Source organism: Phyllopteryx taeniolatus, chromosome 3, assembly GCF_024500385.1.
Source record: "Phyllopteryx taeniolatus isolate TA_2022b chromosome 3, UOR_Ptae_1.2, whole genome shotgun sequence".
In the NCBI taxonomy this organism is placed as follows: Eukaryota; Metazoa; Chordata; class Actinopteri; order Syngnathiformes; family Syngnathidae; genus Phyllopteryx; species Phyllopteryx taeniolatus.
Genome location: NC_084504.1, coordinates 9,648,549 through 9,673,779, shown reverse-complemented (window position 1 = coordinate 9,673,779; position 25,231 = coordinate 9,648,549). Strand labels below are relative to the sequence as shown.

The window sequence follows — 25,231 nt, the reverse complement described above, 5'->3', positions numbered from 1 at the left end:
TTGTGTGTGTGTGTGTGTGTGTGTATATGTATATATGTATTTGGTGTGGGGGGGTTTGTGTTGTGAGCCAAATTTTTTATTTAGAGTGAGATTCATCTGCGGCGCCGGTCCAGTAAGGTTAAAAAAAGAAAAAAATGGAGCAATGCCCTAGCATGTGGGCAACAGTGTCCCATGCACTTTTAGCAGTTAATTGAATGTGACAAACATTGCTGTGGCGGGCAACCTGGGCTGTGGCCGTAGGATTTCCGGTGCCTGTCGTGGCAGCAACCCCCCGAACCCGTTGGTGGACACCAGTGGTGAGGGATGCCGTCAAGCTGAAGAAGGAGTCCTATCGGGCCTTTTTGGCTTGTGGAACTCCTGTGACATCTAATGGGTACCTGCTGGCCAAGCGGAATGCAGCTTTGGTGGTCACTGTGGCAAAAAACAGGACATGGGAGCAGTTCGGTGAGGCCATGGAGAACGACTTTCTGACGGCTAAGAGGAAATTCTGGTCCACCATCCTGCGTCTCGGGAGGGGGAAGCAGTGTACCATCAACACTGTGTATAGTGGGATGGGCACTACTGACCTCGACACGGGACGTTGTGAGTAGGTGGGGAGAATATTTCGAAGACCTCCTCAATTCCACCGACATGCCTTCCCATGAGGCAGGAGAGTCTGGGGTCTCTGAGGCGGGCTCTCCTATGTCTTGGGTTGAGGTCACCGAGGTGGTTAAAATGCTCCTCGGTGGATGAGATTCGCCTGGAGTTCCTAAAGGCTCTGAATGTTGTGGGGCTGTCCTGGTTGACACGCCTCTGCAACATCGCATGGACATTTGGGACAGTGCCTCTGGATTGGCAGACTGGGGTGGTGGTCCCAATTTTTAAGAAGGGGCACCGGAGGGTGTGTTCTCACTACAGGTGGATCACACTCCTCAGTCTCCCTGGTAAGGTCTATTCAGGGGTGCTGAAGAGGAAGGTCCGTCGGGAAGTTGAATCTCAGATTCAGGAGGAGTAGTATGGTTTTCGTCCTGGCCATGGAACAGTGGACCAGCGCTACACCCTCGGCACGGTCCTCGAGTGTGCATGGTTGTTCGCCCCACCGGTCTGCATGTGCTTTGACTTGGAGAAGGTGTTCGACCATGTCCCTCAGGGAGTCCTGTGAGGGGTGCATCGGGATATGGGGTACCAAACCTCCTGATACAGGCTTTTCAGTCCCTGTAAGACCAGTGTTCAAGGTCGCATTGCTGGCAGTAAGTCTGACTCGTTTCCGGTGAGGGTTGGACTCCGCCAAGGCTGCCCTTTTGCACCGTTTCTGTTCATAACTTTTATGGACAGACTTTCTAGGCGCAGCCGAGGCGTAGAGGGGATCTGGTTTTTGGCCTCAGTATTTCATCTCTGCTTTTTGTAGATGATGTGGTTCTGTTAGATTCATCAAGCCGTGATCTCCAACTCTCACTGGAGCGGTTTGCAGCAGAGTGTGAAGCGGCTGGGATGAAAATCAGCACCTCCAAATCTGAGACCATGGTCCTCAGTCGGAAAAGGGTGGCGTGCCCTCTCCAAGTCAGGGATGAGATCCTGGCCCAAGTGGAGGGGTTCAAGTATCTTGGGGTCTTGTTCAGGAGTGAGGGAAGAATGGAATGGGATATCGACAGGTGGATCAGTGTAGTGTCTGCAGTGATGCGGACTTTATAAGACGAAGCTCTCAATTTACCGATCGATCTACGTTCCTACCCTCACCTATGGTCACAAGCTGTGGGTCGTGACTGAAAGAACAAGATCCCGGATACAAGCGGCCGAAATGAGTTTCCTCTGCAGGGTGTCCGGGCTCTCCCTTAGAGATAGGGTGAGAAGCGCGGTCATTCGGGAGGGGCACAGAGTAGAACCGCTGCTCCTCCACATTGAGAGGAGCCCGATGAGGTGGCTCGGGCTTCTGAGTAGGATGCCACCTGGACGCCTCCCTGGTGAGGTGTTCTGGGCATGTCCCACCGGGAGGAGATCCCGGGGACGACCCCGGACACGCTGGAGAGACTACGTCTATCAGCTGGCCTGGTAATGCCTTGGGATCCCCCCGGAAGAGCTGGATGAAGTGGCTGTGGAGAGGGAACTCTGGGCTTCCCTGCTAAGGCTACTGCCCCCACGACCCAACCTCAGATAAGCGGAAGAAAATGGATGGATGGATGAATAGATGGATGGACAAACAGTCAAAGACACAAAATGAGAACACTTCCCAGGAGCCTGATGTCACTCATTAGGCCACACCCCTTAAGGCAACAACAATTTCTGCTTGTCCCAACGTACAGTAATTACACTTTATAAAACCAGTTTATTTCTTTATGGCACATACAAACAGAGAATACAATACTCACATTCTTATACAGTAGTCTCTGCTCTATGAGGACAACGACCAGTGAACAATGAATCGCATATAAGTTTAACGTGAACACTTAAGTTTTTTTCTCTCCCTCCAGATCACAAGCCAAGCGCCGTGCGTAACGACTACCTGCTCTGTCCTGCACCCAAGCTCTACGACGTGGGACAGTAAGTACTGTAATACGCTTGTGCTCATCGCCAATTAATAAGTAATCATTTTAATATTTGGCGTTAAAGCTTGGGGAATATGTGAGTGATAAACAGAATGTGAACATCATTATTAAAGACATCATCATGTAAACATCTGACATTGCCCGTGAAAATAGACAGCCTATAGCCTATGTGCATTTTGATTGGCTGTAAGCTGCGATGTGCGATATTGTATGCCGGCGATTCAAATTTTGAATCGCGGCAAAACCATTGAAAGACTGATCGGCCATTCATGAAAACAGTTGCCAAACCAGGCACGCTGCGAGACAGCTCAGTCAGTTTCAGCCGCATCGCTTGGTGTGCGGCAACCTGAAGAGGTCAAGGCGTGCACAGTGGTTTTTGCATTGCATTTGATTCATTGTTCCAGCCCTACAACGTTCAAGTTTATTTGTATAGCCCTGAATCACATAAGTCTCAAAGAGATTCACAGGCCCACAGTTGACAAAGATTGACCACATCACCTGATCTAAGGCAATCACAAAGTTGATTATTCATATTATTTTTAGTGACAGTTTTATTGTTACATTTTATTCTTAAAGATAATCCATACATCCATGTTCCGTACCGTTTAATGGTTGTGTTTAAAGGGCCACCTTCTCCAAGTTTTAAATGATGTCATTGTCATTTGATATTTGTTTTTATTGAGGAGGAAATATAATCATTAAAATCCTAAATGGGATTTTTGGGAAAAATCGCAGATTTTATTTGAAGGCCATCTCGCCCAGCCCTAGCTACAGCGGAAATGTTTGTGGGTCAATATGACCCGCTGCATGTTTAATTGTGTGCGTGTGTTCGTGTTCTCCACATAACACACACACACACACATTCTCTCTCATGCACACACACATACACGGGAAAGTTAACTGTTTATAAACCATACCCACAGTGACACAAAATATCAATATTCAGGCAGTAGTTGACTTCAGTGAACTCATTTTGAGTGTCATTGGATTGACACACATCACAGTCCAGCAGCTCGAGAGCGGACATTATTTTACATTTTATTTATCCTTAACCAGGTAAAACCTTATTTTGTGATAAAATCTCTTTTTCAAAAGCCAAGAGGCAGCAGAAATTATACAGGGAGCAGAAATTATACAGTTTTTGTTTGTTTTTTTGTTTTTTTTGTTTTAATTCATTACAATTTGGCAGGGATTAAGACATTATTTTTGGGCTTCTTTAGTAGGTTAATGCCTCTATACCTATGTGCCAAATATTTAATATTTGTTTAAGTGCAAGTTTTGGAGACAGTCTGATTTATTTATATTTTTTATTTAGCTGAGGTATTTATTGTTCTACATTACAATGCCATTGTTCTTTAGAATTGTAAGTTAATTGTTCTTAAAAAAGATGTACTTGAATTATTACGCTCTATAATATCATTATATCAGTGGCTAAAAAAACATCTACAATGCTATCGTTTATCGTGATAGTTTTTGGGAAAATATATCGTCCCAAAAAATTTGAAGGCTGCAACATAATATATTGAGAGAGAGAGTTATTGATAACACAAAAATATTGTACAAATTGTACAAAAAAATCTGCAGTCTAGCGGCACCGCGAAGCAACAACCATTATATAGCGGAGGATTACTGTTCTGTACTCGGTGATGATAAATTGCACGGACTCATTGTTGTGGGGCTGGGACTCATTGTTTCCAGACATGTGCATCCTGGTACTCACATAGTCTCAAGTGAAAAAATGATCTATGTACTGCTATTAACACTCTAGGGATGTTGCTGGTAAAATCATGTTTTTTGATTATATTTAAAGAAAAATAAAAATCTTTTTTCTGTTTTTTAACTTAAAATAGGCAATTTACGTCAATCGTATAGATCTGATGAGTTTTTCCTGTGGGGCGGGGGCAGAGGGGGGTTGCCGTTGCCGTCGCTGTCGTCATAGGCTGTTTCATACTCCTTGAAGACTGGCACCTAGATCCTTTCCACACATCCACCATTCACACACAGATTGTAATTGTGAATATTACTCCACGGCGGACTAATATGGGAGCGCATCGGCCTGAGGTTCCGCCTGTGCGCTCGGGACCTGCTTTGGATAAATCACAGGAGTTGACGAGACCAGAAAAAACACTTCCACCGCTTCTGCTGTTAAGAATTAACGGTACTTTTATTCTGTTACAATGATCTAAATGTCGCTCACTACTTTTATTGATCAATTATTGCTTATTTATCAACTATTTCGTGTGCGAGTCTACGACCTCCGCATTGGGCGCTGTTTGTGCCAATCCAATTTAAGTGCTCGTGACGTTTAAGTGTAGTTCAACAATCAAACGACACAAGAAAGTCACATGACCTCACACATCATCTTCTATTGGGCTTCCCGGGCATAGGTATTAACACTAGATAAACCAGCCCGGCTGATCGTCGTGCTTGAGTGGCCACTATTTTGGGAAGGTCGTCGTTACGATGAAGGCAACGACGCGATGCTCTTGTTTACATTTAGACGGGAAAAAAACGTCAACTTTCATGTGTTGTAGTATTTGTCTGGTACTGTCTGCCCAAATGTGGATATTTCAGCTCACTTATAACTTTAGAAAACAGTGCAGTAAATTGCAGATGTTTTGTTGTGGTTTTGGCACACACACAGACGCACACACAGCAACATCAGAATTTGCACATTCACATTTTATTTAGTAATTTCTTTTATTGATGTTCATGCTGTGGTTGGAAAAAAAAAATCTGAAGTTACTCACTATTTCTCAGTACTTGAGTAATTGTTTCACTGTGTACTTTTTACTCTTAAGTAATTTTTGGGGGGACTACTTTTTACTTTTAATTGAGTCACATTATTGTAACAGTACTCTTACTTGAGTACAATGTTTGGCTACTCTACCCACGTCTGGAGTGGACATCCTCTATTGCTAATCTTAAGGCCTTTTTTTAGTTCCCCGCTCGCGCGGCCGACAGCACCCGCATTTCATCACGTGAATGACCCCCAGACCCAACCTACAATATTTTTTAGGTTTTTTTTGTCACCTTTTTCATGCCTTTGGTGTTTGCATGTCTGTAAAATATATTTTGGGGTTATTGTAATTGGTATTTTTCACATACAGGCAGCAAGTCACATTGACCTGTTTCAAAACTTAAAAATCAAGCAAAATATTTTAAAAATGTTAAAAAACATATATTTTTTAAATAACAAAATCTCCCTCCAATATTTTTAAAATGGCCTTTTTTTCTTCCATATACAGTGGAACCTCGATTTAACGGACTAATGGGGGAGGGGTCATCCCTTAAATCAGATTGTCTGTTAAATTTAATCACTTTCTTCTTGTGGTCTAAAAACACCAGTACAGTCCAAAACTATTGTAAATAAATATATATATATATTTTATCCAATCTTATGTCACTGATGCATTAAAAAGACTAATTTTTAAGTTCCAACTGGATACAATTTCCTGTCTGTTAAAGCCACAGTCTGTTAAATTGGGTCTGTGAAATCGAGGTTCCACTGTATTTCCATATTTTTGTTGTTGTTTTTTCCCCCAAATTTTTTTGTCCATGACTAAAAATTCAACGGGTCACTATGACCCTGCTGAATTTTTGGTGTACCAAAGGAGGGGTATAAATAAATAAATAAATACTGCAGTTACCGTAATTGCTAAAAAAACAACTATAGATTTATCCAATTTCTATTTAATCTTGGACATTACAAGAGGGTTAACAATAAACATAATAAATATATTTATTGTGACATTCCTGGATTTTCGTGTCCATTAACTATTTTAATAAAAAGATGAACATTATACATGTACAGTAAGAATGTAGTGATATTATCTGCAAAGCTGCAAAATGAACCGTAAGTAGACATATTTTTGTGCAGGCGTGGTTGTCATCTTCCGTGATGATCCCCAAACACAACGCAAACATTTGCCCGCAATCCAGTCAAACACGTATGATTGTGAGCAGGAATGCAGGATTATTGTCATACTTAGTATACTTACAGTAGGCTACATATGGTATCATCCTCTGATTTTAAGGCCATCTAATTAGAAGAAATATGATTTGAATAAATGGGATTTATAGCAGCAATGATATTTGCTTTGCGTTTAGAACAGACGTTACACTTTTATTTGGAATATGTTTGTGTGGTATTTAGGTATGAACATGGAACACAAAAACAATAGCTTTGTTTTATTATTCAAGTGTTATGACAAATGTATTGGAGTACATATGACAAATTTATCTTTGTACACCTGATCATACGCCTGGATGCATGTGTGTCATTGTAAGATATTACCTACAAAAATTAAATCTGCATTACTTAAATACAAAAATCATTGCCATTTATTTAGACATGTTTATATTATTATTCAGATGTATTAACTTTATAGAGATATATGAAAAAATAAATTGGACAAATATACTATAAAATATTGAAAAAAAAATATATATTTCTCCGGGCACTCCGGTTTCCTCCCACATCCCAAAAACATGCATGGTAGGTTAATTGAGAACTCTAAATTGCCCGTAGGTGTGAATGTGAGTGTGAATGGTTGTTTGTTTGTATGTGCCCTGTGATTGGCTGGCAACCAGTTCAGGGTGTACCCCGCCTCCTGCCCGGTGATAGCTGGGATAGGCTCCAGCACGCCCGCGACCCTAAAGAGGAGAAGCGGCTCAGAAAATGGATGGATGGATGGATATTTCACGTTATTTTGTTACATACATAATAATTCCATCAATTGGGGGTGTAAGGGATTTGAAATAAAATTCAGAAACACAAATATGAAGGAATAAAACTGGAGCAAAAAGGCGTAAGTAAAGGTCACTATTTTTCCAAGATGTGGTCTCATTCACGCATGCACATTGGGTAAGTACACGTTTAGGAGCTTCGTCGAATGTCGATGCTGTGGGCCATTAAAGTAGGAAATGAACATCTGCCGCCGCAAGCGTCCGATTCTCTTCGCTTGCCAAGGATGCCGTAAACTTTTTTTTTTTTTTTCGTAGAGCGCTGACATCTGTAAAGCTGCATTTTCCTGCCACGCCGAAGCCCAGCGCTTAATTAACGCTTGCCGGCCCCATTAAGAAGTTAACTAGTCGGGGGACTGGTGGTAAACACATCTGCTGGAGGGGCTTGAAAACGGTTGGGAGACAGCTGCCAGGCTTTACGCGTTTTTTTCCTCCCGGCATTCTCTAAATTAGCTTGTTAGTGCCGCAGATGCTAACCACGGATGTATACCAGCATAGCTTTATCCAGGGACGAATGACTATGTGGACCACCACACAGTTTTATGTGGAGCCGAATAACTATGGAGACAACGGCTTGGGCTGTGGATGACCGCATAGCTTTATCCTGAGCCAAATGACTATGCAGAGAGCAACACAGCTTTATTCTGAGCCACACGTAGACAACCACGTAGATTTTTCCGGAGTCAAATGCAGGCAACTGTATAGCTTTATCAAAAGCTAAATGTCTATGCGGACAAACTCATGGTTAACCACATAGCTGTTTCCGGAGGTAAATGCGAGCAACCACATAGCTTCATCTAGAGCCAAATGACGATGTGGACAATCTTATAGCCTATGTGGACGAACGCATAACTTTAGCTGAAGCCAAATGCGGGCAACCACATAGCTTTATCCAGAGCAAAATGCAGATGACCGCAGAGCTTTATCCTAAACCAAATGACTATGCAGACAACCACATAGCTTTATCCAGAGCGAAAGATTATGTGGACGACCACATAGCTTTATCCAGAGCCGAATGACTATTCAAACAACAACATACAGTGGAACCTTGATGTAACGGGCCAATAGGGTGAGGGTCCGTTAAATCAGTGTCAGTTAAATTGAAGCACTTTCTTGGTGGCCTAAAAACACCAGCACAGTTCAAAGTTATTGTAAGTAAATATAAAATATTTGAAAGCTTTTATAGCTTAGCCAAACTTACCTCACTGGTGCATGAAAGGGTTGATCTTGAATTCCAACTGGACACTATTTGCTGTTAAATCCGAAGTCTGTTAAATTGGGGTCCGTTAAATTGAGGTTCCACTGTAGACTATTTGGATGACCAAATAGCTGTATCCAGAGCCAAATTTGGACAGTTTTATCTCAAGCCAAATGACTATGCAGACGACCACAAAACTTTATCCAGCGCTAAATGACTATGTGGATGACCACATAGCTTTATGCAGAGTGAAGTGACTATGCAAACGACTGCATAGCTTTATCTGGAGCCAATTGACTATGCAGACAACCACTTAGACTTCAACCCCAATTCCAATGAAGTTAAACATAAATAAAAACAGAATACAATGATTTGCAAATTATGTTCGACCTATATTTAATTGAATACACTACAAAGACAAGATATTTAATGTTCAAACTGATAAACGTTATTGTTTTTAGCAAATAATCATTAACTTAGAATTTGATGGCTACAACATGTTCCAAAAAAGCTGGGACAGGGTCATGTTTACCACTGTGTTACATCACCTTTTTTTTAACATCATTCAATAAACGTTTGGGAACTGAGGACACTAATTGTTGAAGCTTTGAAGGTGGAATTCTTTCCCATTCTTGCTTGATGTACCCTTTTTTGTAGTTAATGCTAAGGTGATGATAGTTCAGTCACCATCGACTAATTGATGACATCATTTATATTTTTCTGAACTGACTGTGTGCGCCAATGTAAAAACATAATAAAATAAAAATAATTGCTGTGCAAAAGCTCCCTCCCTCACTCTCTCACTCCCTGGCTGCTCCAATGACCTTAACACCTCACCCCCGACTTTGGACACCCATCCAATCACATTCAGGTACCTTTAACGAAGGGCTGGCCGATTATATGATCGTGATTAGAGATTTTGATAAATTTCCCATTGATCTCTTTGATTAGCTGTGTGCGTATTTCCTCAAACTAACATGGCAGGAATGTGCGTGACAAATGCTGATCGGAGTCGTCCTTTTGCTGCTCCACTTCTGTTTGCAAGTTGTGGAAGTAAACAGAAACCACACCTCCTTGGCTGGCCCGCACAATAAGAGGTTATTAATCTACCATGGCTTGCCTCCGTGTCATTGTGTAAGCAGACGCTAGAGTATATTGTCCGTCTTTTTACTGTTACAGGAGGGCGTTTGGTGGTGAGGATTTACAGCTCATCAGCTAGTTTTCGCATTAGCCTTTTAAAAAGGGTGTGCATACAGGCAGCACTTATGCTTTTCTTATATTTCAGGATAGACTTGCACATTTTGCAGGTGACCTTGCTTACCAGTCTCATTTTTAATCAAATATTGCCACACGCTTGAGGCACCGTTGCTAGTTTGCTACATGAACCTAACACCTGTAAGCTAGGTGTCCATGTCCAAAACATGTCAGTGGCAATTAGTCAACCTTAGTCAACCACAAGCGATAACCGTCATTGCGCACTGGCAAAGTTGACGTGTCGATTAATCAACAAACTGTTTCAACCCCTACTATGCGGATGACCACATAGCTTTATCCAGAGTCAAAAGACTAGGCGGACAACCACATAGACTATCTCGACTACCACATAGCTTTAGCTAGAGCCAAATGCGGACGACCACATAGTGTTATACTGATCCAATAACTATGCGGACGACCACATACCTTAATCCATGACTATGTTCAGCCAAATGACTATGCTGCAGAGCTATCTAGTCAGTGGAATAAACATATATGCTGCGTTAGGGTTAGCTTTTAGAAATGGTACGTGACAGATGCCAGCCCCCCCGTGTTCTCTAAATAATTTACCACTCTGACAATCCCGGCAGTGGGACCCTCCTGCCACTCCTGCCGCCTGTGCTCTGCTCCCCATCTGTCGGCCTGGGCGCCACCCGTGCCTGTAAACTCCGACTGCAGTCATTTAAGGGAACATAGCGTTTTCTCCCCCGCCCTTTTTCCGCATGTTCCGTCACACTCGGGTGGGGGGCTCGCGTTTCGGGAAGGTCCCCCACATCTTGGCGTCACTTTGGCGGCATCATCTGCCCCTACAGCTGGGGCGTCGTCCCCTTAATACTGGCATCTGCTCCCACCCCCAACTCCCCATTCGGGGACCCATGCCTGGACGGATGTTGGGAGGGGCCCCTCACTGTCATCTCCTTACCTGGTGTTTTCCCAATGTGGGTGGAGGGTTAAAAGATAACAGAGGAGCCCCGTTGACACCTGCGGGTATGATGCTAGTGCTAATGCTAAAGCTTGTCAATTATTAAGACTGGTGTTGTTGTGGGGTCAGCTGCTCCCATCTGCTATGTGAAGACATTTCCTATTTTTGTGCGCTCCTTTGTTTTCATGAGAACATTAGCGTGTGCAACTTTGACTGTTTCTCGCTAGGATTAAATGAAAAAGACAGCTACAGGAGCACCTACGTAGCCTCATTAGCTTAGTCGTTTTTCTCCAGATAAAGCTATGTGGCAGTCTGCATAGTCATTTTGTGCAGGATAAAGCTATGCAAAGCTATGGGACTATCCACAATTTGACTCAGGATAAAACAATGCGGTTGTCCACATAATCATTAGGCTCTGGAGAAAAGCTATGTGGCCATCTGCATACCCATTCATCTCAGGATATAACTGCCATAAAATCTTGCTGTATCTCGGTGAGACAGTGGCAACACTACACGGCATGTATTCCAATACCGCCGTATCCTGTCTTTTACGATCACTGGGCTTCATCTTGTCAAATCAAACACTGTTGGGGAGGCGTGACCAGAAAACGTGTCACCCTTCACCACAACCGGATAAATCCATTACCATGGCGACGACAAGTTGTTGTCAAACAATTGATCGCTGCGGCATTGTTGGGGGGGGAAAAAAGAACAAATAGAGGACAAAAACATGCAATGTCAAGGTGTGCTGTAGGAGACTTGTTGTTGACTTGTCACACTACACAGAATATATCCCAAAAATCTAAAATAGACTTTTTATTTTGGCGTCATAGGGCTATTGTAGGGTCAAATCGTTGATCGTGTCTTATGTCACACTAAACAAAGCTTTTGTCGTTCCCGACAAAGTATGTTGGACCCGATCTCAGAAATCGCCCGCGATAGCTAATCGGGCCAATATCATTGATAAAATCCTGTAGTCTGATCTAGGCATACGCGGCCATCAGCGTAGTCATTCCCATCCGTCCATCGATCCATTGTCTTCCGCTTATCCGAGGTCGGGTCGCGGGAAGCCCAGACTTCCCTCTCCCCAGCCACTTCATCAAGCTCTTCCTGGGGGGATCCTGAGGCGTTCACAGGCCAGCCGGGAGACATAGTCTCTCCAGCGTGTCCTGGGTCGTCCCCGGGGTCTCCTCCCGGTGGGACATGCATGGAACACCTCAACAGGGAGGCGTCCAGGAGGCATCCTAATCAGATGCCCGAGCCACCTCATCTGGCTCCTCTCAATGTGAAGGAGCAGCGGTTCTACTCTCCCCTCCCGGATGACCAAGGTTCTCAGCACGGACACCCTGAGGAGGAAACTCATTTCGACCGGTTCGATCCAGGATCTTGTTCTTTCGGTCATGGCCCTCAGCTCATCACCATAGGTGAGGGTAGGAACGTACAGTCCCCTCCAAATGTATTGGAACGGGAAAGTCAATTATTTTGTTTCAAATCAAAAGATGAATATGAGACAAAAGTGAGCAAAAGTATAGGAATATGTCACTGATTGGTGTTGCTCAGGTGTTGTCTTTTAAAGTGATTGCTTAAACATTAGATAGTGCTTGTTTTTTGCTTTGGGTTTCACCTGTGAAAACTGCATTTGCTGTTAAGCAAACATGAAGAACAGAGAGGTGTCTGTGGGAGAAAAGCAAACCATTTTGAAGCTGAGAGAAGAGGGAAACTCAATCAAAGCAATTGCACAAACATTGGGCATAGTCAATACAACAATTTGGAATGTCCTGAAAAAGAAAGAAACTACTGGTGTACTGAGCAACAGACATTGAACAGGTCGGCCAAGGATATCAACAGCAGTTGATAAAACATCGTGAGAGCTGTGAAGAAACACCCAAAGACAAAAGTCAGTGACATCACTGACAACCTCCAGACACGGAGGGATGAACGTATCACAATTCGAAGAAGACTTGGAGAGAAGAACTATACAGGCCATACCACAAGATGCAAACCACTCATCAGCAAAAAGAATCGGAAGGCCAGATTGGATTTTGCAAAGAAGTACAGAGATGAGCCACAAAGGTTTTGGAACAAGGTTTTATGGCCTGATGAGACTAAGATTAACCTCTACCAAATTGATGGAAAGGCCAAACTATAGAGAAAGAAACGATCTTCTTCTGATCCAAAAACGCATAAATTAATCTGTAAAGCATGGTGAAGGTAATGTCATGGCTTGGGCTTTACATGGCTGCTTCTGGAATGGGTTCACTAGTTTATATTGATGATGTAACTCATGATGGCAGGAGCAGAATGAATTCTGAAGTCTACAAAACCATTTTGCCTGGCAATTTACAGAAAAATTTATCCAAACTAGTCGGGAGATGCTTCATCATGCAACAAGACAATGACCCAAAACACTGCCAACACAACAAAGGACTTCATCAGGGGGAAAAGTGTAAGGTCGTAGACTGGCCAAGTCAATCACCGGACCTTAACCCAATAGGGCATGCATTTTACCTCCTGAAGAGGAGACTGAAGGGAGAAACCCCTATAAACAAACAAGAACTGAAAGAGGCTGTAGTAAAGGTCTAGAAAAGCATTTCTAATGAAGAATGCAACAGTCTGGTGAAGGCAATGGGTCGCAGGCTTGATGCATTTATTGTAAGTAAGGGTTATGCCACCACATGTTAAATGTTATTCACGTTAATTTAATTTCATAAAATCTGTTCCAATACTTTTACTCACTTGAAAAGTGGGTGGCTTCAAACAAAATATGCTCTGTCCTGAGTTTAACACATCTCGATGTTAATACCGTGAAATAAAAGCTGGAATTCTGAACTTTTGTCTCATATTCATCTTTTGATCTGAAACCTTAAATGTATCCAGTTTCCAACAAAAACTAAGGAATTGACCTTGCCCTTCCAATACTTTTGGAGGGGACTGTAGATCAACCGGAAAATTGAGAGCTTTGCCTTTCGGCTTCGCTCCTTCTTCACCACAACGGACCCAAACAAAATCCGCATCACTGCACCTATCCACCTGTCAATCTTCCGTTCCATTCGTCCCTCACTCATGAAGAAGACCCCGAGATACTTGAACTCCTCCACTTGGGCCAGGATCTCATCCCCGACCTGGAGAGAGCACTCTCCCCTTTTCCGATTTAGGACCATGGTCTCATATTTGCAGGTGCTGATTTTCATCCCAACCGCTTCACCCTCGACTGCGAACCGCTCCAGTGAGAGTTGGAGATCACAGCCTGATGAAGTCAACAGAAACACATCATCTGCAAAAAGCAGAGATGCAATACTGAGGCCACCAAACCGGACCGCCTCTAGCGCCTTGGCCACGCTTATTTTGTCCATAAGTTCTGAACTTAATTGGTGACAAAGGGCAGCCTTGGCGGAGTCCAACACTCTTCTCCAAGTCCACAAAAATACATGTAGACTGGTTGGGCGAACTCCCATGAATCCTCGAGGACCCTGCTGAGAGGGTAGAGTTGGTCCACTGTTCCACACTGCTCCTCCTGAATCCGAGATTCGACTTCCCGACGGACCCTCCTCTCCAGCACCCCTGAATAGACCTTACCAAGGAGGCTGAGGAGTGTGATACCCCTGTAGTTGGAAGACACACTTCGGTCCCCCTTCTTAAAAAGGGGGACCACCACCCCAATCTGCCAATCCAGAGGCACTGTCCCCAAATGTCCATGTGATATTGCAGAGGTGTGTCAAGCAGGACAGCCCCACAACATCAAGAGCCTTAGAAACTCCCGGTGAATTTCAGCCACCCCTGGGACCTTGCCACCCAGCAGCTTTTATTCACCTTGATGACCTCAACCCCGGAGATAGGAGAGCCCGCCTCAGAGATCCCAGACTCTGCTTCCTCATGGGAAGGTGTGTTGGTCGAATTGAGCAGTGCCCATCCCCACCATACACAGTGTTGATGGTGCACTGCTACCCTTTCCTGAGATGCCGGATCGTAGATCAGAATTTCCTCAAAGTCGTCCGGAAGTCTTTCTCCATGGCCTCACTGAACTCCTCTCATGCCTAAGTTTTTGCCTGAACGACCACCAGAGTTGCATTCCGCTTGGCCAGCCGGTACCCATCAACTGCCTTCGGAGTCCCACAGGCCACAAAGGCGCGATAGGACTCCTTTTCAGCTTGACGGCATCCGTCACCACTGGTGTCACCACTGTTGTCCTCCTTACGGCCACAGCTCCGGTCGGCCGCCTCAACAATGGAGGCGCGGAACATGGTCCACTCGCAGTCAATGCCCCCTGGTGAGTAAAGTGAGTACAAGTATTGGAACAGACATGAATAAATTAACTTTAAAGTGAATAACATTTAATATTTGGTGGTATAACCCTTACTTGCAATAACTGCATCAAGTCTGCGACTTCACCATACTGTTGCATTCTTCATTTGAAATGCTTTTCCAGGGCTTTAATGCAGCCTCATGCAGTTTATTGTTGTATCTTGTTTATTTCTGGGAGTTTCTCCCTTCAGTCTCCTCTTCAGGAGGTAAAATGTATGCTCCATTTGGTTAAGGTCTGGTAATTGACTTGGCCAGTCTTAAGACCTTCCACTTTTTCCCCAATGAAGTCCTTTGTTGTGTTGGTAGTGTGTTTTGGGTCATTGTCTTGTTGTATGATGAGATGAGGCTTCTCCCGATTAGTTTGGATGCATTTTTCTTTAAATTGCCAAAAAGACTACGGACAACCACATAGCTTTTTGTGGAGCCTCAACAACTTTGCGGATGATATCATATCTTTATAGCTTTATTTGGAGCCAAATGAATATCTGGACAACCACATTATGGTGACCACTGCATAGCTATATGTTGTTTTATCCGCTGCCAAATGACTATGCAGATCACCAAATAGTTTTATCTGGTGACAAATATTAATGCAAACGACCACATCGCAAATGGCTTAAAAAATTACTATGCGAATGACCTATCCGGAGCCAATGTACACCATGTACACTTGTAGCTGGTCATAGTTTTATCCATAGCCAAATGACAATGCTTATGACAGCATAGCTGTATATTACATAGCTTTATCCCACAAAGCTTTATCCAGAGCCAAGTGACTATGCAGATGATTGCATAGCTTTATACTGGACAGCTTTTGCCCACATAGCTTTATCCCGCATTGCTTTATCCTGCATAGCTTATCCAGAGCTAATGATCCTGTAAATTTTGTGTTCCAAAAAATTTTTCCTATTTGAAGCTAAGGCACTCAAAGTGTGTCGCATGTAAAATACTTATGAATTCTGTATCATCTGTCAGGAGTCCAACGTGCACGTCTGTCATTCCGTAACATTCTGGAGGTTCTCTCCGCTGTCAGCAGAAGTCCCAGCAGAGTGATGCCTGCTGACAGCTCTCGCATATGCTCCGCCGTCAATTATTCAGCCTCCTCCATATTCCTGTCTTTACGGGAAAGTTTGAAAGCCATTAGCGCGTCCTGAATCCCTTGCCGTCACGTCCAGATGTACGGCATCGGCAAGGCTTAGCGTCTTCCATGGCATCCGGATCATCTTCTGTCGCGTTCTTGACAGATCCTTCGACGAGCCGACTCGCTGCCCTCTCGGGTAGCCGTCGCTCAAGAATGCAACCTCGGAGACTCCAAACAGCTGCAATTCCTTTCTCGGGCTACTCTCAATTATTGGCACGTTTTTATAAAAAGCATCAAAATATATTAAAAAAACAACAAAAACTTATAGGCAATGTACTTATGTTGCATTTGTAACTTTAATATAAATTAAAGACGTTTACCTCTGTTAATATTACAACATAAAAAAAAAATATAAAACACTTGATCTTAACTTAAATGACAACAAAGTAATGTGCAGGTGATATGGTTCACAGACAGGGCTGAAGTTAACTTTTTGACTCACCGGCTAAGTTGGCTGGTAGATGAAAAAATCCACTGGCCTAGCATATTTTTTACCAGCCAAATGGCACATGCAATATGGGTATGTGTGTGCAGCCCTAATTTTAAATATATTTCGATAGTACGGTATTATGTTAGATGCAAACTGAGAGAAGTCACAAAAACAAACAACAGCAACAAGAAAAATTTGTTTTACTTACCTCTCCTTGAGCCATCACCTTATCGTGGTGGAGGGGTTTGTGTGTCCCAATGATACTAGGAGCTAAGTTGTCTGGGGCTTCACACACCTGGTAGGGTCACCCATGGCAAACAGGTCCGAGGGGAGGGACCAGACAAAGGCACCAAAAACCCCTATGAAGAATAAATCAAATGGATCTAGGTTTCCCTTGCCCGGACGCGGGTCAACAGGGCGCCCCTCTGGAGCCAGGCATGGAGGTGGGGCTCGAAGCCTAACCCTGCACCCATGAGGCCCGGCCGGGCACAACCCGAAAGGGTAAAGTTGGTCCCCCTTCCCATGGGCTCACCACCTGTGGGAGGGGCCATAGACTTTATATCGTTGTGGTGAAGAAGGAGCTAAACCGAAAGGCAAAGCTCTCAATTTATGGGTCGATCTACGTTCCTACCCTTATCTATCATCACAAGCTGTGGGTCGTGACCGAAAGAACAAGATCCCGGATCCAAGCGGCCAAAATGAGTTTCCTCCGCAGGCTGTCCGGACTCTCCCTTAGAGATAGGGTGAGAAGCTCGCGCATCCGGGAGGGGCTCAGAGTAGAGCCGCTGCTCCTCCACGTTGAGAGGAGCCAAATGAGGTGGCACGGGCATCTGTTTAGGATGCCTCCAGGATTCCTCCCTGGTGAAGTGTTCCGGGCACGTCCCACCGGGAGGAGACCACAGGGACGACCCAGGATACGCTGGAGAGACTACTTCTCTCGGCTTGGCTGGGAACGCCTCGGGATCCCCTCGGAAGAGCTGGAGGAAGTGGCTGTGGAAAAGGAAGTCTGGGGTTCCCTGCTAAAGCTACTGCCCCCGCGACCCGACCTCGGATAAGCGGAAGAAAATGGACGAATGGATGTTTTACTTAAGATCCATAAAGTTTGGCCTCACACAGTCCTCGTGCGATAGCATTGCAGCCTTCGTGCGATCATACTCGCTGGCACGTGTGTGTTGGTTTAATTTGTCATCATTGAACACTTTTTAAGGACTTTTTAGCAGCTTGGAGGCTGAGACATCAGGCTGTCGATGTTTCATTTAATTTGGTTTTAAAGAGTTTGGATTTTGGTTTGTAAAACTGTTGATTGTTGTATTATGACATTATTTGAATGTTTTTAGCTTGTATTGTCAAACCTATGTGTTTGTTGTAGGGTTGTTCGGTCTGGCAAAAGATCATGATTAATTTTATTATTTATTAATTATTATCACAATTTTTTTAAACGTTTTTTAAATAGCCTGTATTGAAATTGAATAGAAGTAAAGAAGTAGTTCAACATTTTATTAACGCCTTTTGTTAACAACACTCCTTATAGTCAATAATTATAACACTAACCCCATGATATTAGCATACTTACTAAGAAAATAAAATACATGTACAAAAATATAAGAACAATTTTCACTAAACAGTGCAGCTAATGTTGAAAAATATAACGCTAGTTTGAAGTTCTGAGTATTTTTTGGAGGTACAAGATACAAAATAAACAAACTGCCCCCTCAGGGATAGTGAAAATACCTTGAATTGTAAACATTATCATTCTCCAGTTATGATGCTACATACCCTGTTAAAATTATTGTCACTTTCAAATGTACATCATATTTAATATTAATACAGAATAACTAGTTTTGACATTTTACCGCTAGTAGTAGAATGCTACTCGTGCGAGCAACAGAGAGTGACAGGCTGTACTGACTGCAATCACAATTTATTTTTGTATTTTTTTTTTTTTTTTTTTTTTTTGCTTTCCACATAATCACTTGGGTGGTACTTCTTCAAATGAATAAACAGTGTTGTCCGTTTTTGAGGGCTCACTGACCTTAAAATAGTTTGCATTAAAGCTCACCGAAATTGGAAAGAGTCCACATTAAACCTCACAGAATAAAGCTTGCCAAAATTTGAAAAAGTTCACATTAAAACTGATTGAACTCAAAACAGTCCACATTAAATCCCAAGAGGCCACTTTAAAGCTCAGCAAAATCTAAAGACAACCAGTTCAGGGTATACTCCGCCTCCTGTCCAATGATAGCTGGGATTGGCTCCAGCACTCCCGCGACCCTTGTGAGGATAAGTGGCTCAGAAAATGGCTGGATGGAAAATCTAAAGAGTCCACATTAAAGCTCACCAAAGTTGAGATTGGATCAGAGCTCCCTGAAATTGGAATGAGTCTGCATTAAATCTCATAAAAATAGAAAGAGTCCACATTAAACTACATTTACTAAAGATTGCCAAAATTCAGTCCACTTTAAAACAGACTTAAATCGAAACAGTCCACGTTAAAACTGACAGAAATCAAAGAGTTTGCATTAAAGATAACCTATATTAAGAGTTTTCATTAAAGCTACTTGAATTTGGAAACAGTATGCATTAAAGCTTTTGGAAGTCAAAACAGTACTTATTAAAGCTCACAGAAACAGAAAGAGTTCAGATTAAAGCTCACCGATATTTGTAAGAGTTCACATTAAAGCTCACCAAATTTGGAAAAAGTCAGTGGTAAAGCTCACCAAATTTGGAAACTGTTCGTGCTAAAGCTCGCCTAAATAGAAAGAGTCCGTATTGACGCTCACAGAATTCGAAATAATCTGCATTAAAGCACTTCACAATCCTGGATGGGCTCGCTTCTAGTTTTTGATGGGTGCTCTCATACAGTACATTATTCTTAATGAAATAAGTCTATTTCATTTTTTTGTTGAACAGTAAATCTGAAAATAAATTTATAACAGTTACTATAGTTGTGCCCCATGAATTTTGGTCAAAGAGGGTGTACATTCATACTAGTGCATTAATCGAGAAAATAATTTTTATTATCACTAATGCTGTTGATTAAGGGCATAAATGTGACATTGGTTGCTGGTCTAATAGAATCATTAAACGCACCGTACACGAGCAAGTCCAAATATTAAAAATGACTATCATAAACCATGTACTGCAGCTCATGAGGTAAAAGGGGAAAAAAGATTGCTGATGATGCTTGCGTTTGGGATGTCCAGCTGTGTCAGGAGGTGGTGGGATTTAGTTGAGGTGAGGGTGGGGGTGGGCGGCATTCATCAGTGTTTCTCACATGGGAGCCCTCCTGTCTGGTTAATAACCTGCCCGCCATTATCACCAATTCAGGTTAAATTAATTGGCTTAATGAACTTCTGCTGTCACATCCAACACGGAGAGTTCAGATTTCCTTTGCATGCCACAAAGGGATGGACACATTCTGCACTCTTTAATATGCCCTGTATGGGGGTGTGGGAGCATGGTGGTGCTGGCCAATTCTAAAATTGAAAAATAATAATAATAAAATCTACTAAAAAGAAGAAAAGTATAAACATAACGCCAGCAGAGCAGGTTTTATCCTTGATTCTTTTGAACACTACTTGTTTGACCGGGAGCATGACAAGATGGTGAAAGAAAAATAAAATACATAATAATTTCAAAAATATGTGTAATAATAATAAAAAAACATCGGAATACATTTTTCCTATCAAGAAATCTTATATATGTATATATATATATATATATATATTTTAACTGCAGGTCAATTTGACCCATAACAAACAGGAGAGTCAGTAGAGATGTATATATATATATATATATATATATATATATATATAGATTTCAACATTTTTACACTTTGAGGTAAATTTGACCCACAACATAATAAGAGGTTTAATAATGTGACGTGTTACAGTATCAGAATCATCTGCATTTGCCAAGTATGTTAAAAATTTGTCTCCGGTAGTTGGAGCTGCTCTAGTACGACAACAGACAGTCAATTGACAGAGAATACTTTTGAGACATCCATCCATCCATCCATTTTCTGAGCCGCTTCTCCTCACTAGGGTCGTGGGCCTGCTGGAGCCTATCCCAGCTATCATCTGGCAGGAGGCGGGGTACACCCCGAACTGGTTGCCAGCCAATCGCAGGGCACATACAAAAAAAACCAACCATTCGCACCTAATACAGTGGAACCTCAGGTTACGATCTTAATTGCTTCCGTGACCCCACTTGTAACCCGAAACGTTCTTAAACCAAGGTAATTTTCCCCATCCCCCCAAATTAAATAATGCTTACCTTTTTTGATCAGTGTGTGGTTAAAAATATAGTGCAATATAGAAATAAGTGAAAATACAGTATTATAAAGAAATATGATCGCAGTTTATTACGCATTAACTTTAACTAGGGAGGTGAAAGAGGAGGAGGATTATCGCTTCTCGTTGAAGAAGAGCCTTCTTCCATAATAACACGAGAAAATTCTGATTCAGGTCGTTTTTCTTTTGTCTGTTTCTTTTCCAATTCATTGGTTGATTGTAGCACAAAAGACTGATCCAGGGAAACTTTTCTTTTTCTGTTCAGAAAAAAAAATCTGAAAGTGGGACACCACATTGTCATTTAAAAGATGTATTTCTCTGTTGGCCAATTTGCAGCAAATTTCTTTTGATTGATATATTGATATATATATATATATATAATAAATATATATATATATAATAATATATATATATATATATATATATATATATATATATATATATATATATATATATATATATATATATATATAATAATAATATATCACCAGGTTCGTAACCTGAGATTCCACTGTCTATACTGTCTATATTAAGATTTTTTGCCACATATTATTTTTAACATTAAAACATCAGTCCATCCATCCATTTTCTCTACCGCTTATCCTCACTAGGCAATATGTTTCAAAAATTTTCAACTTCAAGAGGTTAGTTTGACTTGCAACATAAAGCGAGTGTTATTATAGATGGGACTTATCATAAAAATCATATATGTATAGTAAAAAACAATTTTTTCTCACTATATATTTTTTTCAATTTTGAAAAATATTTTTTCTAGATTTTAAATAGCCTACCATCACGTGTATGTAATACGTCCAATTTTGAGAGGTTTAATATTAATAATATTGTAAATATACTCAGTGATGATGGTGATGTCATCGTTTTTTCAAGTGATTGAAGTACGGGTAGTTTATTTGATATATTTTCATTTGCATAGCCAAGTGTGGCAAAATCAGTGAATGTTGAGCTGGTGTGCGGTAGCAAGCCTCACAAAGTACTATGACTTATTTAGGTGGGCGGCGTGGGTTGCGGTGCGTAATGGCCCGCAATTAAAACCCTAATGATGAACGGCACCGCAAGTGTCTATTACACTCCGTTACCGTTGCCTTAATGAGAATTCAGGATAGCTCGGAAACGCCTCAAATCCTCTGCCTGACAAAAAAGGTCTAGAAGAAGAAGGAGGAGGAGGAGAGGAGAAAGGAGGCGTGTTGCCGAATGGCGAGGCCCGGGCCTGGAGTGCAGAATACTAACAAGGAGAGGTCTCTTTGCTTTTGGATTTGGCCTGAGGCGGCCAATCCTCCCGTGGATCCCAACAGATGAACGAGCAGACCGTGTGTCCATTACGCCCCCCATAAATATTCTGCTGCCTTGGCACCTTACCCCTTATTTACACGCTAAATATTTAACCAGCGCACGGCATCCCGACCCCCTCCCCACAGCACCCCTCCACTTCCCACTGCACTCTGATGACGATTTTTGCTCAACTTGTTGATGCCTCCCCTCTCGCTTAATACTGTTAAATTAGCTAGGGGGGGAAATTGTTTTCATTTTACACTGTTAGATCACTTTGCTGTGGTTCATTGTTTGCGACCCCAATATACTGTAGATTTTTAATACTACTTAAGAATATTCTGTTAGTTAAATACTTTCTCAAGTCCGAGTTTAGAGTTGTTCCCCTTCAGTGTAGTACCACATTCCAGATCCATAAATAGCTTTTTTCCCCCCACAGAACAGAGAGAATATTTGCCTGAGTAGTGTTGTATGCTGTGTTTGCATGTGTTGGTGCTCCATTTGTGTTAATTTAGCAATTGTGAAGGTTTAGAATTAATGTAATATTGATGCTTGTGTTAGAATGTCTATGGCGTTTTCCATCATATGTTAGAATTCAGCTAGCAGACTTTCATCAGATGAAATGATATGGTTCGGTTGAACATTTTAGTGTTTAAATATACAATAATTTAATTCTCTTTTGTTTTATGCAACAGTTTTACAATAAATTTCAACTTGGTGTGACAAATAAAGGAAGTGATTTTTCCATAAATGAATAAATAAACATCTTCCGTCGAATAGACACCTGTCAGGAAAGTCATAACTATTTATTTTAATAGTGAGAGTTTGCTGATTTTTGTTTTTTTCTCCAAGCATCAAATAAAGCAAAATTGACTCATTTGTTTGTTCCCAGGACCATGGATGTACTCATCAGCTTGAACAATGGCAAGTCGTTCATCTCCAGTGCGTACACCATCACCGCATCTACTTGTGTGAGTTTTTTTATTTGAATACAAATACAGTGGTACCTTGACTTACGAGTTCAATTTATTCCTTAACTCAAATTACTCGCATAGCAACTCAATTTCCATTTTTCGCAATTTTTTTGCGAAATGAAGCATTTCAAGCAGAACTATGACTTTGAGCCGCATGTTTTGGGCTTTTGTGACACCTCAAACTGTAAAACAACAGAAACAAGACTGACAAAGGGCTTCGATGGCAAAATAATAATTTATTAATATTATTAATAATGTTTAAAAAACTTCGAAGAAACGCGGCATGAGCGATGTTTACTCACCGCATGGCTGGAGTTGAACTTCATCTGCCTTTTTACATGGTGTTAGCTATTCACTCCATCTTTTCTCACGATTGCAAAACACGCTTTCCACTAAGTACCACATCAGATACAAATTACTGCTTACTCCATCCAGCTCACTCAATTCTCATATTTTGGCTCACAGTTGGTAAGTCAGGGCACTTGTAAGTCAAAAAGTGCCAATCTGTTAATTTGTGATAAGACAAGAGACAGTGACAATAATGAAGACATGTTTGCAGTCCAACGGTCTGGTGGTGGCCATCGTGTTCCTGGTGCTTCTTGCTCTGGTGGCTCTGGCCCTCATGTGGTGGTTCTGGCCCCTATGTTGCACTGTGGTGAGTCTATTAAAGCACACAATTCTAGACTGACTGCGTAAAAAGGGCAAAGGGACCTGGTATCCTGCAATCATATCAATCCTGCCTCTGAAAATACCGCCAAAGGCGAAAAATTGTTGAGTTGATGTCAGTGATGGGTATATAGAGCAAAAACACAGAAAAAAACAATACAAAATGACAGCTTTTACAGGCAGTGTGAAAGGGACGTTTTGCCTTGTTCCATTATTCCTAGTTCTGTGTAGATGCCTTTCACGCAGAACAACAACTTGGCGGAGGAAGTGAGTATGGAGTGGTAAAGGTAACAACCTGGTTCCGGCATTGAAGAATAATACTTTTTCACACAGAAACAGGCTGGGAAAAATCTTTTTTTTTTTTTTACACGGATTTTTGCTGGGTTGACTTCATACCCCTATTCTACGTGAGTGACGTTTATAAAGAACAGTGACACTGGAAAAGTTCCAGCTTTTACAGGTGGTGTGTGAAGCTTTTTTTTAAATTTATTTTAAAATTATTATTTTTTTTTTTGCTGGGTTGCATTTGTCCCACATATCTGTGGCTCTCATACAGAACAGCAACAACCACTTTCAACACAACAGGGCAGGAGATGTGAGTGTTGAATGTGGAACTCAACATCCGTGTCCCGGCGGCCCCTTACACAGGAACACTATCCCGCCTCTACTAGTATCCCCAAAAGCGGAAAATTGCCGGGTCCACCCACCATTCCACGTCGATGCTGTTTATACAGAAACAATGTATTTTTCAGGCAACGTAAAAGGGGATTATGCCGAGTCACATCAGTCCCACCTTTCACATAGAAAGGAATAACTGCAGGATGACTGTCAATAACAATTTCTGGGTCGACTTCATGGCCCCCTTTCAATATTGGTGGCTTTTACTCGGAACAGCGACGCTGGAAAAATGCCAGCTTTTACAGGTAGTCTGAAAGCAGCTTTTTCTGGGTCGCATTATACCTACCATTCCACACAGAGAAAAGGGAACTGCGTTCAACGCAACAGGAAGACAGTCAGGTTACAATCGCTGGATCAACTTTGTACCCCCAATCTACCGACCTTTTAAACAGAACAGTGACGCTTGGAAAAACGACAGAAGAATGTTTTATACAGTGTAAAAGGGGCTTTTCGCTGGGTCACGTTGGTCCCAGCATTGTCGGTTCTTTTCACACAGAACATGACAACTGATTTCAATACATTAGGGTGACAGTTGGTCAGTGACTTTTTTTTACAAGCAGCGTAAATGGTTCTTTTGTTTCTGTCTTCCAAACATTGTGACTGAAACAGTGCGAATGACGGGATTAGCAAACACACTGATAACAGAACAGCATAGCAACGGCTGCAAATCCGACAAAAAGCGCCATCAATCTCTGCGCTTATTATTAATGACGTCGGTCCCCCAGGTAGTGCCGTGATGCCGGTGCCGCGCAAACAAAAGATTTTGTTCACTTTCACGCAATCTGTCACCGGCAGGCGGCTGCCATCTTTTGGTCACCA

At 42.1% G+C, this 25,231-nt stretch overlaps 1 protein-coding gene across 4 annotated transcripts in view; it reads left to right on the top strand.

Annotated features, from left to right (window-relative positions):
* The window catches only part of antxr2a (ANTXR cell adhesion molecule 2a), a 122,471-nt gene that overhangs the window by 34,014 nt on the left and 63,226 nt on the right, over window positions 1–25,231 (top strand). For all 4 annotated transcript variants that reach the window (XM_061766884.1, XM_061766883.1, XM_061766885.1 and 1 more), the window contains 3 exons: window positions 2,448–2,517; window positions 22,987–23,065; window positions 23,628–23,723. In XM_061766884.1, coding sequence (XP_061622868.1) covers window positions 2,448–2,517; window positions 22,987–23,065; window positions 23,628–23,723 — 245 coding nt within the window. The remainder of the gene's footprint in view (window positions 1–2,447; window positions 2,518–22,986; window positions 23,066–23,627; window positions 23,724–25,231) is intronic.